The sequence below is a fragment of the Neomonachus schauinslandi genome, chromosome 5 (genome assembly GCF_002201575.2).
Source record: "Neomonachus schauinslandi chromosome 5, ASM220157v2, whole genome shotgun sequence".
Lineage (NCBI taxonomy): Eukaryota > Metazoa > Chordata > Mammalia > Carnivora > Phocidae > Neomonachus > Neomonachus schauinslandi.
The window spans coordinates 120430473-120444122 of record NC_058407.1 but is presented as its reverse complement, the minus strand read 5'-3'; the positions used below and the strand labels follow the sequence as shown (position 1 = coordinate 120444122).

Below are 13650 nucleotides of genomic sequence, written 5' to 3'. Positions count from 1 at the left end.
ATGCTTCACCGACTGAGCCAGCTAGGCACTCCTCTGAGAACTCTTGGACAAGACTAATAAGCTTCTGGGTCAATGAACACATCGATATGAAAAATGAAATAATGAATGAATATAATGAAAATTTATGAATATAACAAAAATTTATGATCTTGTCCAATATTAGATTATATCTCAACTTTTTAAAGTTTATTTTTAATTTTTTTGATTTTTATTTTTTAAGATGAGCCAAAGGCAGATGCTTAACCGACTGAGCCACCCAGGCACCCAACTATTACTCATTTATAGATGGCCAAATACAGGGGCATTGATAAGGGAGTCCTCGTTAATCACATGGTTAAGCTGACTTAACAGTGCTCTGTAGCTTCCACATACAATTTATATGTAGTTCTCTTTTTTTTTTTTACTAGTGACACTTTAATAATGCACAGCAATACCCACGACACAGTGCACTCATTACTTGGACTGATGATCGGACCTCCAGCTCTAAGAAAGATCCAATTTAAGGGAAATAAACACCCAAAACAGCAGCAATGACTCTTAACAAAGGAGTACTCAGGAAAGGAAGCAGTAACTACCTTGTCTGGGCTAAAAAGGTTGGAATATACTTTAAAAATGTACAAGGAGTTGTGGGAGTATCCCATAACTTGGAAGTAGTTACAACCAAAGGAAAAAGGCTTTTTTTTTTTTTATACTGGGGACAACAAAAGGGAGGGGTGGAGGAGTGGGAGAAGAGTCAGCAACTCACCATGGTTACCACACTCACCCTTTCCTATTGCCACTCTTGCCATAGGAGCTCAGATCTTAAACCAAGAAAAGATAAAACCTTCCATGTAAAGGACATTACTCATGCTGCCCTCCAGACACACTAACAATCTAGCTGAGGCTCTAAGGTTAACACCCATTTAAATGCTCTATTCACCAAGGATGTTAAGAGTCCACCCTCTAGAACAGTGAAAAAACATTGCCATTATTGCCCCCCAAACCCCAATATCTCCTCCTCAGAAACTCCTAAAATCAGACTTTTATTCTGGAGGGGCCTCATCCTCCAAACAGAACCTCTTGGTAAATGCATAATAGAAAACCAGTAAGAGCTATAGCCCTTTAAAGACACCAGTTATCTAAAAACTAGTTATTTAATGACTACTTATCTTTATTGGGAAATTATGAGTTGGGGGGGGTGGTTAACAGGGATTCTGCTCCCAGAAGTATTGCTTAGGATGCTCTTGCCAGGTTCTTTATATGTAAAATGAGGTATAATGCTGATACTGGGCTGAGGCAATAAATTCAGAGTGGACCAATGAAATGTGCTCTACCAAGAAAAGGGAAAAAAATTAAAGACAAGATAATTGGGGAAATCAAAGGAAAGGATTTCTGTGCTCACAGGCATAAAAGTCTTCGGAGTTCCAAACTAAAGCCATGCGGTAGACACTGACCTAACTAAGGTAAAGCCTCTAAATCCCATGCATTCTCCATTTTAAGTCCATCACCCACAATGCTTCACCATCAACACCAACAGCTGTATCTCTACCCCAAACCCCTCCCTTTACTTATCCAACCTATTTTCTGCATACAGCCTATGTTCAGCCCTCCTCCCAAAGAGGGTGGTTCACCTTGAAACTCTCTGTTGTCAAGGCCCCTGAGGGCCTCCACTGCATCCTCTGCCCGCTCCATGTGTACGAAGGCATAATCTTTCACAATGTCACATTCGATGACTGGACCGTACTCCCCAAACTTGGCCCAAAGCTCTTTGTTGGCACAAGTGGGACTGATGTTGCCCACATGCAACTTTGTGGAGGTTTTGCTCTTATTCTTGCTGGCTTCCACGTTGATGTTCACCCCGTGCAGCTTGTAGTGGTGCAGGTTGAGTATGGCATCCTCGGCCGCCTTCTTTTTCTTTTTATTTTTTTATTGTTATGTTAATCCCCATACATTACATCATTAGTTTTTTTTTTTTAAAGATTTATTTATTTATTTGAGAGAGCGAGAATGAGAGAGAGTACATGAGAGGGGGGAGGGTCAGAGGGAGAAGCAGGCTTCTCGCTGAGCAGGGAGCCCGATGCGGGACTCGATCCCGGGACTCCAGGATCATGACCTGAGCCGAAGGCAGTTGCTTAACCAACTGAGCCACCCAGGCGCCCACATCATTAGTTTTTGATGTAGTGTTCCATGATTCATTGTTTGTGCATAACACCCAGTGCTCCACGCAGAATGTGCCCTCTTTAATACCCATCACCGGGCTAACCCATCCCCCACCCCCCTCCCCTCTAGAACCCTCAGTTTGTTTCTCAGAGTCCATAGTCTCTCGTGGTTCATCTCCCCCTCCGATTTCCCCCCCTTCATTCTTCCCCTCCTGCTATCTTCTTCTTCTTCTTCTTTTTTTTTTCTTAACATATATTGCATTATTTGTTTCAGAGGTACAGATCTGAGATTCAACAGTCTTGCACAATTCACAGTGCTCACCATAGCACATACACTCCCCAATGTCTATCACCCAGCCGCCCATCCCTCCAACCCCACCCCCCACTCCAGCAACCCTCAGTTTGTTTCCTGAGATTAAGAATTCCTCATATCAGTGAGATCATATGATACATGTCTTTCTCTGATTGACTTATTTCGCTCAGCATAACACCCTCCAGTTCCAACCACGTCATTGCAAATGGCAAGATCTCATTCCTTTTGATGGCTGCATCATATTCCATTACATATATATATATATATATATATATATATATATATATATACCACCTCTTCTTTATCCATTCATCTGTCGATGGACATCTTGGCTCTTTCATACGATCCAGCAATTGCACTACTGGGTATTTACCCCAAAGATACAAATGTAGGGATCCGAAGGGGTACGTGCACCTCGATGTTTATAGCAGCAATGTCCACAATAGCCTTGGCCACCTTCTTGTCCTCTGTGTGCACAAAGCCGTAGTTCTTAATGATGTCACATTCCAGCACCTTCCCATACTGCTCAAAGAGTGAGCAGATCTCCTGCTCTGTGGCCTCCCGGGGCAGGTTTCCAATGAACAGCTTCACCATCTCGACACAGCCCGCATGGAAATCAAGCAGGGGCTCTTCCTCGAGGTGCAGACGCTTCCTACAAAACGCTAAAATAGCGGCTATATGTAGTTCTCTTAATATCCCTGTCATTTTCTCATCCCTAGCCTAAGCTTGCTTGAAACATGCTTCATGGGAGTGGAGTTTTTTGTTTTGTAAACCTAAAAGTCTGATGTCAAAGTATATTTTTTAAAGTATAAAACTCCCACTTAACTATATAGTGAGCACTTGTCAAAGATTTACTTAAGTTAGTAATTAAAGAAATAGCAGGCTATAAAGCTGATTCAAAGGAGTACACATCAGAAAAACTTACATTGTCTTCATGTTTCCAACTAACTTTATATAGAGTCTGGGTCCTAACTGATAGTAAATAGTAGCTCAAACAGAGCTGCATCATCTTGTAGAAAGTCAGATGGTTCTTCAGCAGACTTGGTAGACGATGCCCTAGTAAGACTTTGAAAGAGCATAGTAATCTTTCCGTCTTATTTCCAAGTTTTGGATACATTTTTAAAAGAATTTCTTTTTTTATTTTATTAAAACTGTGGCCTATCGAAATATGGAATACAAAGTGGGCTGCAGGGAAGGGAATCAGCCAACCAAGTGACAGGACTTTTTTGGTGAAAAAGGGTGAAATCTAGCATAAATATCCAACTAGTGCAAAACAGGTTCTCTGACTTGCCATCTCAAAACCCAGGATGGTTCAAACCAGAATAATGATGCAGACCATCTCGTGCAACCAAGAGCTACTGGGAAACCAAACTAGAACGCTCTCTGGGCAGTGGTTTGGTAGCTTCGCAGAACTTGCCCTATATTACAGTTGATTCAGGAACCGGCCATGTGTCACATGAGAGACTGTTTCGGTTCAGGACGCCTTTAGCTCAGGAAGCTGAGAAAGGCAGAGAAAAAACTTGTCCCCGGAAGCCTTTACAAAGAACGCAGCCCTGCCGGCAACCGGATTTTAAACTATAGTTCTGGAATACATTTTTGTTCTTTTAAGCCATTAAATCCGTGATAATTTGTTACAGCAGCAATAGGAAATGATTATAGGACCGTATGTGTTTTCCCAAACTATTAAAGATCAGTGAACTAGGGTGCCTGGGTGGCTCAGTCGTTAAGCGTCTGCCTTCGGCTCAGGTCATGATCCCAGGGTCCTGGGATCGAGCCCCGCATCGGGATCCCGGCTCGGCGGGAAGCCTGCTTCTCCCTCTCCTGCTCCCCCTGCTTGTGTTCCTGCTCTAGCTATCTCTCTCTCTGTCAAATAAATAAATAAAAAATCTTAAAAAAAAAAAAAAGAATTGTATCTACAGGGGTGCCTGGATGGCTCAGTTGGTTAAGCATCTGCCTTCAGCTCAGGTCATGATCCCAGGGTCCTGGGATCGAGCCCCGCATCGGGATCCCGGCTCGGCGGGAAGCCTGCTTCTCCCACTCTTTCTCTCTCTCTCTGTCGAAAAATAAAAATAAAATCTAAAATAAATAAATAAAGATCAGTGAACTAGAGAAAATCTAGCAGAGATTTTACTTGGGAGAAGCAGTCAATGTGTGGTTTTCGTGGCTCTTCTGGACAGAAAAAAAAAAAAACTAGTTAGGTATTAAGTGAATCAAGCTTTATAAATTTTTTTTTTAAAGATTTTATTTATTTATTTGAGAGAGAGAGAGTGAGAAACAGAGAGCATGAGAGGGGGGAGGGTCAGAGGGAGAAGCAGACTCCCTGCTGAGCAGGGAGCCTGATGAGGGACTCGATCCTGGGACTCCAGGATCATGACCTGAGCCGAAGGCAGTCGCTTAACCAACTGAGCCACCCAGGCGCCCAAGCTTTATAAATTTTAAAACCTCATTTTTCCTTACATATTTAAGTTCAACTTTTTTTGTTTCAATTTTATTGAGACATAATTGACATACCGCACTGTATAAGTTTAAGGTATATAGCATAAGGACCCGACTTACATACATTGTGAAATGATTATCATGATAAGTTTAGTTAACATCTGTCATCTCATACAGATACAAAAAAGATGGAAAAAAGGTTTTTTATGATAAGAACTTTTAGGATTTACTGTCTTAGCAGCTTTCAAATATACTCTTCAGCAGTGTTAACTATAGGAATCATGTTGTCCATTCCATCCCCAGCCCTGATTTATCTTTTAACTGGAAGTTTGTACCTTTTGAACTACCTTCAGAGGTTCAATTTATAATCTCAAATTCAACTTATAAATAACTATTAAAATGTTCGTAGTTCTAAGAGTTGGTTTCAAGGAAACTATTATTTAGTCCATTATTGAACATAGTTAATAAGGGGTGCCTGGGTGGCTGTCAGTTAAGTGTCTGACTTCCTCTCAGGTCATGCTTTCAAGGTGGGATTGAGCCTCCGCTTCTCAGTTGGGCTCCATGCTCAGCGGGGAGTCTGCTTGTCCCTCTCCCTCTGTCCCTCCTCCCACCCCCCACCCCCGCTCGTGCTCTCTCAAATAAATATAAATAAAATCTTTAAAAAAAATCTTAAAAAGTAATTAAATCATCTTAAACAATTTTAAAGTGTATCCAAAGATATCTTTGAATATCAGATCTGACTAAACCTTCCCATGTACCTTAGTTAATTCTAGTAAATCTAACAAATGTATTAAATGTAATAGATCCTCGCTTTCTTAAATATTCATCCTTAGCAAATTTTCCTATAACTTTTTAACTTAAAACCAACAAATCTAAAATCGTTTATCTATTCATGTATTTTAAGTTAGAATCATAAGTTAGTGTGTTAGATTCTTTAATATGACAAATCTTAAATATTACACATATTCTACATACTAAGTAGGCATAGGATATTCTTAAACCTCACACAAAAGCGTTATACTATGGGTTTGACTTACTTAACCTCCATATATTGATTCTTGGTTTAAAAGACCCTTCCTTATTTAAAAAGGACCCTTCCCGCTGAGAAAACAATTGTATAGTCCTAAGCAAAGTTGACTTCTCATGTTAGGGGCTGAGATTTTTAAGGAGATTTTGTGACTTGGTGCTGTAGTTACTGAAGAGGATTCTTCTGGCGCAGAAACAAATATAACATGAATTCTGCGATAGAGAATCCATGCCTTCCAAATGAGGTTGGTTATTCTGTGATTTCTTTCTCCTTAATCACCTTACTTTTTTGGTAGATGACTTGAAGTATATAACTTGAAGTCAGGAAACTTTATACTTGATAGCAATTGTCTAGTCTATTTATTGCTTGATTCTATTCTGAATTATTTTCGTGTTCTATTTAAATTACAGCTGATTGAATTCTGCCCATTTAAAAAAAAACCAGGATTACTTCTAGCACTGGATCCAGTTGCTGAGCCAACGAGAAATGGGAAGCCAATAGACAGTTACTGGAGAATTGGTAGATAGACGAGATGTAGCCACAGTTTTTAAGAATGTGTTTGAGAGGATCAGATAACTAATTGTCATGAGTTAAAATAACATATACCATTTTGAGCATTCCACATGCCACGCCCTTTGCTAACCACTATATTAGCTCATTTTGCTACAACAACCTTATGAAGGCAAAAGTATTTATTCCTATTGCAGTTAGGAAGCAGACTCTGAGAGGTAAAGTGATCTGCCCAAAGTCACAAGGTTAGTAAGCAGCACAGCCAGGATTCAAAACAGGTGTCTGTCATTTTAAAGTTGTTGTTGTTGTTGTTGTTGTTGTTTTTCAAGATTTTATCCATTCATTTGAGACACAGAGATACAGAGAGAGAGAGAGAGAGAAAGCATGAGCAGGGAGAGAGGCAGAGGGAGAGGGAGAAGCAGGCTCCCCGCTGAGCCAGGAGCCCGACCCCAGGACCCTGGGATCATGACCTGAGCCGAAGGCAGACGCTTAACCATCTGAGCCACCCAGGCGCCCCTCATTCTAAAGTTGTTAACTATCATGGAGAAAGTTCTAGAAGCTTTTCATACTGGCTTCCTTTTCTCCTAATAACAGAATGAAAGGGACATGGAAAAGTTCCCTACAAGTACGCTTTGCCAAACGCTAAGGAAGCCCAGGCGTAATGGAAGTCCCTTGGCTAGAGTTTGGATTCTGAACAGAGATCCTGTGCTCAGCAGAGGCAGACAGGGCTGGGAGAAGAATTCTCATTCTTGGGGTAATCTTAACTATATGCCTGATGGAACGAAATAAAGACTCTCTAAATTCCTCTGCTTAAAAACGAAACAGAAGTAAAAGTAAAGAAAAACAGTGGTTCTTTTTTGAAACCTGTTCTTTTCTGTTCCTTCCTTCCTCATTGGCATTATTTGTTTTTGTGAATTTGCAACTTACATAAAGTCCATAAAATGGTGTACAACTTAATAAATAAGGTGAACATATGTCCGCACTACTGGTCATTGTCTTCTCAGTCTCTGCAGCGTTCCTCCCTGAAAATAGCCACCTTCATTGGGTTATGGCCACCACTCTCATTGAACGTATTCAAGACCATCTTCTGCCTCCAAACAGTGGGCCTGGGGCTGTGACTGATTCTCCCCCAAAGAACCCACAGAGCTCCTCAGAGAAGGGTTTGCACATTATTGCGATAAGGAGAAATCTGTTGGGGAAAAAGCTTTCGTCTCTCATCTGTGTCTTTTATTTCCTGGATCCTGTGGTATAGAGATTGTTCTGATATAAGCTAATAAGGAAAAACAGAGAGAATCAGAACTCAGCACTGATAAATTTTACTGAATGAAACTTTACTTTAATGAAATCCTCAGCAGCCGTGGATATTAATGCCAATGACACATAATTTCCAGGGACACCAGTGGATTCCCCCTCTGTGGATAGAGCCCTGAATTTCTAGTGAGTCTCCCTTGGTGATCTCTTCCACTAAGAGACAGATTTTGACGCACTTTCTTCCTGGAGAAAATGGATACCCCTGCTTTTTAAGGGGGAAGAGCAATCTATGTGCTGATGAAGGTGAGAATAAAAAGGTTTTATGCTCCAGATTCAAGAAAAAGAGACTGTCCTTTCGCTGCAATCCCACAGGTCAGCACGAAACTCAAACCAACCCTAGTCAATCATTGATAGCCTCACATTGGTACATATGACTTTGACAGTCAGTTAGTGATGGCTCAGTGCTTTGGAAAGTCAGCCAATCAATAAGCAGCCAATCAATAACATACTTCCACGTTGGGGGAATTTGATAAAGAGTCTGAAATTCTCCCAATCTCTGAATTCCATCCAGACTGTATATAAGATCACCTTGTGCTTTGTTCATAGAGACTAATGCTTAGCATAGTGGTTCCCAGTGCATAGTGTCGGCAGTTAGGAACACAGACCTATCAAATTAGAAACTTTGGAGATTGGGGCCCAGTAATCTGTGTGTCAACAAGCTCTTCAGGTGATGCTAAGGCATGTTAAGAAAACCACTGGCTTATAAGTCAGATTCTTCCTTGCTTTGAAAGAAAGATCTGTTTCAGACTGATGACCTCTTCCTTCATCAAAGTGAGACTGTTACTATTTCTGTAGGAAAGGCTGAGAGAGTAGATGGAGGGGAAAGGGTGGGGCTCATCTTACCATGGATGGAAGTGAACCCCAGAAAGGGAAAAGAAGGGTTGCTTTGGCTTAACATTGATTGGGAATTCCTGTTGAAAACATGAGATTAGCCACCACAATACAAGCTTGCTAGAGTCACTACAGGAAAGAGAGTTAGGTTGGCCGACTCCCATCTAAGATTAGCCTGGAAAAGTACAATGTCTAGGCTTTGAGGCGACTCTATATCTCCAGGCTAGTGGTGAGTGTGAACGAGACGTAAACCAGGGTATACCCTGAGAGTTGGTAAAATACCCTGAGACTGTGAATACCCCGAGAGTGGGTGAAAGCCTTGTGTATTCCCAGCAAGCAGGTATGATGGAAGGTGAATCTAACCATTGCCAGAAGTAGCCCTTTTCTTTTCTTCCTTCCTTCCTTTTTTTTTTAAAGAGAGAGAAAGAGAGGGTGCATGCTCTCGAGTTTGAGGGGGTCGGAAGGGAGAAGGAGAGAAAGAATCTCAAGGAGGCTCTGCCCCCAGCACGGAGCCCAACTTGGGGCTGGATCTCACATCCGAGATCATGACCTGAGCCAAAAATCAAGAGTCCCACGCTTAATCAACTGAGTCACCCAGGCACCCCACCCTTTTCTTTTTTTCCTTTAGCAGATTTGTCATTGTCTGAGGTTTATTGAAATTATTACAAGCACAGCAGAAATATTCAAACAACTCCACGTGGTCTTTTAAAATTCATCCCAACTGTAGGCTGAGTGACCTGCAGGTTGGATCCACTGCCGAAGCCCAAGAGCTTCAGCAGTTCCTTAGGGTCACCCTCGATTGCAGTGATCTCCTGATCCAGGGCTTAGACCCTAGGACCATAATTCTCTCTCCTCGTCCTGCAGCTGGTTGGAGCTACCTCTCATAGGTATCTCTGAATCTGCTCCATCAGATGTGTGGCGTAGCCTGCTGTCCGGTGGCGGAGCTTCTTGCTGGGAATGATGGTGATCTCCTCACACATGTGCTTGTTGGTGTGGAAGCTCTTGTCCAGGCGCACGTAGTACTTCTCCATGATGACCCAGGCTACTGCCTTCATAGTTTTGGTGCGAGTGCGGCCCACATTGGCAGTTCTCTGATAAAAAAAAGCTGTAGTAGATTTTTTTTAAAGAGTGGTTTTAGGTTCACAGCAAAATGGAGTAGAAGGTACAGAGATTTCCCATACGCCCCTTGCCCCGTCCATATGCACAGCCTTCCCCACCATCAGTAGCCTGCACTAGAGTGGTACATTCTCTACAGTTAATGAACTTATATTGATATATCATTATCATTCAAAGTCCATGGTTTATTTTAGGGTTCACTCTCAGTTGTTGTACATTCTAAGAGTTTTGACAAAAATATAATGACATGTACCCACCAGTATAGTATCCTACAGGAGAGTTTCCCTAGCCTAAAAATCCTCCCTGCTCCACCTATTCATCCCTCCTCTTCCGTTCAGGCTGCTATAAAGAAATGCCATAGACTGGGTCACCTGAACCACAGATATTTAATTCTCACAGTTGTAGGGGCAGGAAGTCCAGGACTAAGGCCCCGGCAGATTTGGTATCTATTGAGGACCCGCTGCCTAGTTCAGAGATGGCATGTTCTCCCTGTGTCCTTACGTGGTAGAAGGGGTGCAGGAGCTCTCTGGGGTTCATAATGGGCATAAATCCCATTCCTGAGGGCTCCACCTTCATGACCTAATCACCTCCCAAAGACCCCACCTCCTTATACCATTGCATATGATTTGGGGGCGGGGCAGAGTCTATATCACTATCTGTTTTCTCTCTTCTAGGACTGACGTATGGTAGCATAGGCAGTGTACTGCCCAACTCCAGGAGACACTGCCGACACAGACCACAGTCCCGTGGGACTGGTCTTCTGCCATGACACTGCTGTACAACAAGCTATTGTCACAGGTGGTCTCTTAATTGGTCTTGTGCTCAGTCCATTCTTGGCTCCTTTCTCTCTGTCACTCATGGATCCAGAGCAATCTTTCAAAAGCACAAATCAGATTAATTCTCCCTTCTTGAAACTCTTAGTAGCTTGCTCATTGTCTGTCATCTGTCTCCAGATGATGAGACCCCAAGCAGACCCTGCACAATCAGCCATACCCTTTTCCCACAATCTTTTAGTTCCACAAGAGCATCGGGCCTCCTCCCATTCCAGAGCCTTTGCCTGGGCTGTTTACCCTCCTGGGAATGCTCTTTCTGCTTTGCTTATCCTTTGGATCTCTGTTTAAAAATACCTTCTTTAGAGAAGTCATACCCGATCTCTTGAGTAGACCAAGTCCCGCTTCCAGTAAACTCTTTCTTAGTCCCCTGTATTTTTATAATTTTATATGATTGACTAATGTTTCATCCCCAGGAGACTATTAGCTCGTAGAGAGCGGGGACTGTGTCTCTTTCATGTGGCATTCCCCCTCAGTGCCTATCACAATGCTTAGCCCATAGTAGGCATGTATTAAATACTTGTTGAATGAATAGATAAATGAACTGAAAAAAAAAAAACCCCACAAAACTGGACTTGGATTGGGCAACGTGGGTGTTAGTGAAAGCACCAATAACCAATGTGTGATGTTGAACAGAGTATAGAATCTTTGTTGACCTCAGTTTCTTCCACTGGAGATGAAGAGATTGAAGATTATCTTGCTGTCCTCTTTAGTTGTGAAGCTCTTTGATTATATGGATGGCCATCTGTTCCCGATTTTTAAAAAAAGTATATATTAGGTTGTAGTATACTCTGAAAAGCAAATACTTTGTACCTGTAAAATGCCACATTGCAATTTATAATACTGCTTAATGCTGGGTATATATATTAGGATGGGTAATTTAGAAAATTTTAAAATGTGGGGCGGAAAATTTCAGTGGAAACCATCACAAAAAAGCTTCAGTTTAAGCTGACACATCAACAGGCCAGGACCATGTTCTTAGAGACGTACCCAAGGTGGGGCTCTGCATTTGCAGGTGGCCAAGGCTTTGGAGGCCAGCTGGGGCCAAGCGAATTTGGCAAGGCGTACATCTCAACTTGATACACACCTAATTCACAGTTTATTTTTTTTTAATTTAAGATTTTATTTATTTGAGAAAGAGAGAGAGAGTGAGAGAGAGAACACGAGTGGGGGGGGGGCAGTGGCAGAGGCAGAGGGAGAAGCAGGCTCCCCACAGAGCAGGGAGCCCGATGCGGGACTCTATCCCAGGACCCTGGGATCATGACCTGAGCCGAAGGCAGACGCTTAACTGACTGAGCCACCCAGGCGCCCCCCTAATCTACAGTTCTTTAAAAACAAATTGTTTTTTCTCTGTGGTGAAATCTGATAGTGTCTTAGAGAAAAAGAAACAATCTCTTTCACAATTCGCCCCCCTCCACCCTTCTTTTAAACAGAGTATCTGTATATTTTAAACTTCAGGAGCCATTAAGATTTAAAATTTTTTCTAGGCATTTAGTATGTGTCCTCTAGATGGCAGAACAGGATTTCATTTTGCACTGTTGAAGCCTCTTGGTCATTTAATTGAAGGTTTCTATTGCAGAAAAGGTCTTAGTGATTTTATAACTGAAAGACTCAATATATGTCTAAAAATGTCTTTTGTACAGATAACAAGTTGACCAATCCAAAGTCACAGGAAGAAGAAGCAAGGTGCATTAGTAGAAAATATGAACAGTGATTTTTTTTTTTAAATCCAAAATGTTTGATGTTCTTAAGCTATTACTTTGAATAAATTCCTTATTATTTTGCCAAAATGTAGATCCTGCTAGACTAGCTTTAATGGACAGATAAGACTTGTTGTTAATTTACCTTTATTGTTGCTACTTAATAAATGTTGCTGGAGTCCCTGAAAACTATTCTCTTATGTAGGTTAAAAATGCTGTTACATTTGCCCTTATGCTACAAATTTGCTTACTAACATATTTTTTTTCCCAAAGAAATTTCAACAGCAAACTTTAGAATAGACTTGCCTTAGTTTTTAGGAATTTTGGATTGGTCACGTCTGAAAGATGAGGTTTACATTAGCCCCATAAGCAATCATATATAAGAGTTTATGATATTATGAAATGTCATCTCTGAATACAATTGCCATGGGGGATCTATTAGCTTTCTTCCATCTGTTAATAACTGATTCCTACCAGGGAATACATTTTCCATAGAGCAGACATTCAGTAAATATTTATGAATTTGAATGGACTTGAATACATGTTACCTTCAAAGCTTGGATATGAAACATCTCAAGAGATGTACTCAAGAGTTGAAGTTTAATCTTTTGAAGAGGGATCACGTTTCTCCTACAAAAAGCTTGGATTTCATGTTTCCAAAATGAAGACCACTCTATCCACTAATATGGAGAAAGTAATAAAGACCAATATCTGGATTTTAGGTTTGCTTCTATTGAGGTCCAATGTCTATATGTTTTGTTTCAGGTAGCAGACAAAAGTGATAGAGTCTGTGCTTTCTCAGTCTCTGATCATTTTGCCTATGACTGATGAATCCAAGCAACAAAGACGAATAACCATTGTCTGGAGGATGGGCAGCTGTGACTTCTAAGAGAGACTTGCGGAAGATTCTGAGGCCAAGTCTGCATGCGGAAGGAAAGACACTGTGATTGATGAGCCTTTTCTGTCAGGTGGAAGAACAGGGAAGAGGGGCAAGCACACCAGGAATTTGTCTTCTCCTCTGGGTTCTGGCTGTGATGTCAGAGGGATCTCAGTATCATTTCTTCAAGGGAATTCAGTGATATATGGCTTTTGTACTATAGGATTAGAGTAGTTCCACTAAGAGGGCTTTTCAGGGATGCCTTTCAGGAAGCTTTGCCAGACTTTCTCCACTTACATATCTCTGTTCGTGTGTTGTTTTCTTGGTTGGGCATGCGTTGGAAGGCATTATTAGCTGAGAAAAACTAGTTTATCACACATTTTAAGAAGCAATAGCACCGATTCCTTTCAATTTAGGCATTTGTTCATTTATTTCAACTACAGATACTTCTGTAAAGACTATTAGGAGGCAGGCACTTTGTTAGGGACGGGGTTTACAAGTGCTGGGAGAAGAATGTTCTCCCCGTCCTGGGGGTTCTTTTAGAGTTGAGTGCCTTTAAAA

General features: G+C 41.5%; 1 protein-coding gene and 1 pseudogene across 1 annotated transcript; both read right to left on the bottom strand.

Moving 5' to 3' along the window:
* Positions 1–1473: 1473 nt before the first annotated feature.
* Positions 1474–3058, bottom strand: LOC110586555 (RNA-binding protein 4-like). The gene is made up of 2 exons (XM_021696779.2): positions 2908–3058; positions 1474–1884 (listed from the first exon to the last, which is right to left on the bottom strand). Exons 1-2 carry the CDS (start codon positions 3043–3045, stop codon positions 1525–1527), a joined length of 498 nt encoding a protein of 165 aa, XP_021552454.1. The 5' UTR covers positions 3046–3058; the 3' UTR covers positions 1474–1524.
* A 6191-nt stretch (positions 3059–9249) lies between these two features.
* LOC110586520 lies at positions 9250–10237 on the bottom strand (annotated as a pseudogene).
* Positions 10238–13650: the final 3413 nt, after the last annotated feature.

Excerpts from the sequence above, each read along its gene's own strand:
- LOC110586555 (XM_021696779.2), bottom strand. The coding sequence starts at position 3,045 with ATGGTGAAGCTGTTCATTGGAAACCTGCCCCGGGAGGCCACAGAGCAG. Across the intron at positions 1,885-2,907 it reads TGCACACAGAGGACAAGAAG|GCGGCCGAGGATGCCATACT; the intron begins GTGGCCAAGGCT and ends AAGAAAAAGAAG.